At 35.1% G+C, this 5290-nt stretch overlaps 1 protein-coding gene across 1 annotated transcript in view; it reads left to right on the top strand.

Moving 5' to 3' along the window:
- LOC136838928 (adhesive plaque matrix protein-like) overlaps positions 1 to 3327 on the top strand; it is a 36036-nt gene extending 32709 nt beyond the window's left edge. Inside the window, exon 5 of the mRNA XM_067104621.1 lies at positions 3170 to 3327. Within this exon, the coding sequence (XP_066960722.1) occupies positions 3170 to 3327 (158 nt within the window). The remainder of the gene's footprint in view (positions 1 to 3169) is intronic.
- The last annotated feature ends 1963 nt before the right edge of the window (positions 3328 to 5290 follow it).

The raw sequence follows: 5290 nt of genomic DNA, 5'->3' as shown, positions 1-5290 counted from the left end.
GGTCGTATGTGTTTTAATAAATCGTATGTATAACTTAGTTTTAATAAATCGATTGCACCCATCAAGACAGTTTGGAAATATAACTTAAAATATTTATCTAAATAAGGACTAAAATTATATACATTACTAACATTTGATTGCACCCATGTCAAGACAGGCATATATATATTATTATATATATAACCATATCTTAAAATATTTATCTAGATGAGGATGAAAATTATACATATATATATATATATATATATATATATATATATATATATATATATATATATATATATATATATATATATATATATATATATATATGAACTACAAACTATAGACAATTTCCCTTTTAGCATTTATCTTTTAAACTGAGTTTGGGAGCTCCATATCCTCTTCCACCCTGACTGCTGCCCACCATCATTGACTAAACACCAGCTACTTACTTCACTACTTACGTCAACATAGTCGCAACAGATGTTTCAAGAAATGGGCCCAAGTTGTTTCCCCACGCGGGATCAAATTTGGTCTTTCGCTACGGGAAAAGTATACCTTAGTTTAACCAGACCACTGCGCTGATTAACAGCTCTCCTAGGGCTGGCCCGAAGGATTAGATTTATTTTAGGTGGCTAAGAACAAATTGGTTACCTAGCAACGGGACCTACAGCTTATTGTGGAATCCGAACCACAGTATAGCGAGAAGTGAATTTCTATCACCAGAAATAAATTCCTCTAATTCTTCATTGGCTGGTCGGAGAATCGAACGCTGGGCCAGCCGAGTGCTAACTGAGAACGGTACCCACCCATCCAATGAGGAACTTTTCGCTACGGGGAGCAAGGTTGTTATATGCGCTTGTAAATATGCAAGATTTTTATTACGTTTGTTATATACGAATATACGAATGCGTAGTAACAAAGTTCAACTATACGAATATGTACAAATAACTTGAGGAAGAACTCGTTATTAGCAGATAGTGTACCTAACCCATGTTCGCTGAAAATCGGAAGATAAACAGCGATAAATAATAAAGGCCGATAATGAACCGTGGACGAAGACTAAGGAGAATAGGAACAGAAGATGAGAAATACAAAAGGGAGAGGGGAGAACGGAGGAGGGGTCCAAACAGAGGGGAATCGTTCATTATCATTTTACCTTTTTGACAACCATAGCGTGACGTGAGGGGAAGAGAGAGAGAGAGAGAGAGAGAGAGAGAGAGAGAGAGAGAGAGAGAGAGAGAAAAGTATGGGGAAGTGGGTTTTGGGGAGAGGGGGAATGATTTGAATAATTTAATAGAATAAACAGTTTATTGTAATTCGCAATTATTTATCGTAGGGTCGGAAATGTCACTCAGCAGTGAAAAAGGTATTGTATCGTAATATCGTATCGAAATACAATACAGGCCGCAGGTCTATAAATAAATATAACTAATAAATGTTTACTAGCAAAACACCCAAAAGTAGTCTTTGTCGCCTGCTAATGCTCGGGTATTTTGAATGGAGGAACCACCATCCCCAACCCCGCCCACCCCCTCCTATCCCGTCCGTGTCCTGATAGGTGAATTTGTATGCAGCCAATTGACCCCGAATTTCCCCAAACGTGGCCTTGAATAAATATCGATCAGGTGAAAGGTGAATGTTGGGAATAGGTGGCTGGAATTGACTTCGGACATCTTATTAGTGTTTAAATTACGCACTGTCGACCTGGCTAGTCTAGCAGGCATACTCATTGATTAATATGTAAATACATATGTAGATATACACATGTAAATACGTATGCGTGGACGACACGACACACACGCCTGTAATGTGTGTGTGCGTGTATGTATATATATATATATATATATATATATATATATATATATATATATTTATTCATATATATATATATATACATATATATATATATATATATATAAGTATATTTATATATATATATATATATATTTATTATATATATATATATATATATATATATATATATATATATATATATATATATATATATATATATATATATATATTTATATATATTATATGATGCATGGGCTCGAACCTCACCACGTGATCTTTGGGCTTCTTCATTTGGGTTCGGGGCTCTTAGTGACAAACGTATCCCCCCAAAAAAAAGTGTTGAAATAGGAAGGGGTCCTAAACGTGAATTATTATTGGAACATCCTTGAAAAATAAGCAACCCACAAAGAGAGAAATCCTTATTCAACCAATTAATCTCCTCGACAGTTGGTGTCTCAGGATAATGAAGCTGAAGATGATTTAACCTTCACAAATCATCTCCTAATTAAATGATTCCTTTGCCAGATATTTTTTTTCTTGTTTTAGTTATCTGATGTTCAGGATCAACAAACTTTCAAGAAATCTAAAAGCTTAGGTTAAGAATGATTTAACCCCCAAAAATCCATCTTGAGCCAAATGCCTCATGAGTTTCCAGAGGCTGAAGATGATATAAGATTCGTAAAAGCTTTACTCAACAAGATAACTCTCTCTCTCTCTTCATGTATTATTTAGGTTATAGATGATTTAACCTCTCAAAAGAATCTTTGAAGTAAATGATTCCTTCGCCACTTGATTTCCCTCGAGTCTCCTGAGGGTGAGGATGATTTGAGATTCATGAATCTTAAATCATCCCCTATCAACTAAATGATTCCCTTTTCCGTTAATCTTTCAGATATGCCTGATTTAATCTGCAAAAGAAAATCCCCTCCCAAGCAAATGATTCCTTCGCCAGTTTATTTCTCTCGAGTCTCCCGAGGCTGAAGATGATTTAAGATTCAAAGAGATCTTCATTCAAACAATGATTCCCTCACCCGTTAATCTTTCCGATATTCCTGAGGTTAAGATGATTTAATCTGCAAAAAAAAAAAAAATCCCCTCCCAGGCAACTGATTCCTCCACCAATTGACTTATTCCAAGTCTCCCGAAGCTGAGAATGATTTAAAATCATTCATAAAATCCCCTTTTAACCAGATGATTCCCTCGCCCGTTAATTTTTGAGATATTCCTAAGGGTAAGATGATTTAATCTGAAAAAAAAAAACTCTCAAGCAACTGATTCCTTCACCAATTGACTTGATCCCGAGTCTCCCGAGGGCTGAAGATGATTTAACCTTCGATATTTTATGGCGTGGCAATTGGAATACAAAGCGATTTCATTATGCCATTGACAGGCGTGGCATTTATGCATCAAACCGATAGTGCTTTGAACGGCAGCTCCCTTGCAGGAGGACGTTCTTGTTGGGGGTATCATGATGGTGATGATGATGATGATGATGAGGAGGAGGAGGAGGAGGAGGAGGAGGAGGAGGAGAAGGAGTGTGATGCTTAATGAGGATGAGGAGAAAGGGGGAAGAGGATGATGATTATGAGTGTGATCATAATGATGATAATGCTGATAATAATGATGATGAGGATGAATAGGATGATGATGATGATGAAGAAGAAGAGGAGGAGGAAGATGATGTGATGATGGTGAGGGTGATGATAATGATGATAATGCTAATGATGATGATAAGGAGGAGGAGGAGGATGGTAATAGTGATGATGATGATGATAAAGAGGAGGAGGAGGATGAGGATGATAGTGATGATGATGGTGAAAATAATAATGATGATGATGGTGTTAAATGTTTGGAAACCATCATAACTCTCTTTCACAGACTCATACGACACTTATTTGATGTCATTTCATTTTCATTTGATGTCATTTTCTATTCTCATTTTTTTTTTTATTTTGTTTAATTTATGATTTCTTCATGATTCTTTGAATTTTTTTTTCTTCATTCTTTGAATATGTTTCAGTTATATTTCTCATTTTTTAGGTGATGCAATATCTTTGATATATCTTCTTCCTTAATTGCAGATAACATTTTCATGTTGATATCTGATGTTTTGGAATATTTTATTTTATTTTTTATATTTTCTTCTTTTCTATTTAGTAAGTTTTATTATAATATTTTTCCTGTCTTTTCTTGTATATTTCATTTCACTTGCAAATGATCAATATTTTTTGTTCTATTTTTTGTGTATTTAACCTACGAGGATAAATCTCTCCCCTTTTTTCTTTATATATTCACTGACACCTTATATTCAGGTTTTTATAGCAGCATCCAGCAAGGTTAAGGACTACATTATTCTGCCCTAGCAACCTGTCGGTCACCAGTGCGTCCGATTTCATAGCGGTAAGTTGCTGCTGCACAATAACTGAACTGTTCAGACTCGATTGCCCAGGCAATATGATTCCCTTAGGATATTAACCAAACATTATGTGATAACAGTATCCCGACCGATTCATAATTGGGAGAAAATTCTAGCTAGGTGTTATGTTTTTATTAATCTGCCCTCATAACCATTCATACTATTTGCATGCTAGAGATTTTGAGTCCGATTTGCATTTACTGTTAATAATAATTATTTTTATCTTAATTTACTGGAACTTTGAGGCCAGTGTTTTTTCTCTGTGTTCTATGATGTAATTATGTTCCCTTTATTAAGGTATAAGCATACGTTTGCATGAGTAATTTGTATGAATCCTTTTTGCCCATGTCATATAGTCTAAATATATATTGTTTATGAGTAGATTAACTGCGTAGATCTGTTTAGGACTGATGATGGTATAAATATTTTTAATACTAAGATATTTGCGTGTTTAATATCACTGATGTTTATGTGTTTATTAATATCTTTTAGGAAATTAAATAAACAGGTAGACGTACGTCTCCAAAAAGATAGTATTATAAAGTGAATAATGTCTGGATAATAACAGACGATATTTGATGATATTGAGGACGAATATTTGTTCATTCATCAAGGGATAGAGTGGATGAAATTATATATTCAACAAAGGGTGGATTCCATTATGGTACATATAGCACAATAGTTGAATATTTCATGGTACATCCGGCGCAAGGGTTATAATTAGATTATGGTACATCCATGGTACATCCATCGGGAAAGTAGTTAGGAGTCATAATACATCCAGCGCAAGGAGGGGAGATTGAATAATGATACATCCAGCGCTACATTAGCCGAGGAGTTATCCACACGGTAGACTTGATGTAATACCTTGTACCTAATCCTTCACTGAAAATAAAGAAAAAAAAAGAATATAAAAAAAAGGGCTTAGACGTGTGAACTCTTAAGGTTTATCGGAGGGGAATTTGTGGAATCCACCTGAACAGGTCGTTTTTAGTTTTTCCTCGGTGCTCGTCAGAAGACCATATTGGCTGATGAATAATGATCTCTCTCAGGGAATCCAGTTGTCTTCGGCGGAGAGAGAGAGAGAGAGAGAGA

The sequence above is a fragment of the Macrobrachium rosenbergii genome, chromosome 5 (assembly GCF_040412425.1).
Source record: "Macrobrachium rosenbergii isolate ZJJX-2024 chromosome 5, ASM4041242v1, whole genome shotgun sequence".
Lineage (NCBI taxonomy): Eukaryota > Metazoa > Arthropoda > Malacostraca > Decapoda > Palaemonidae > Macrobrachium > Macrobrachium rosenbergii.
This window is presented reverse-complemented; position numbering and strand designations above follow the sequence as displayed.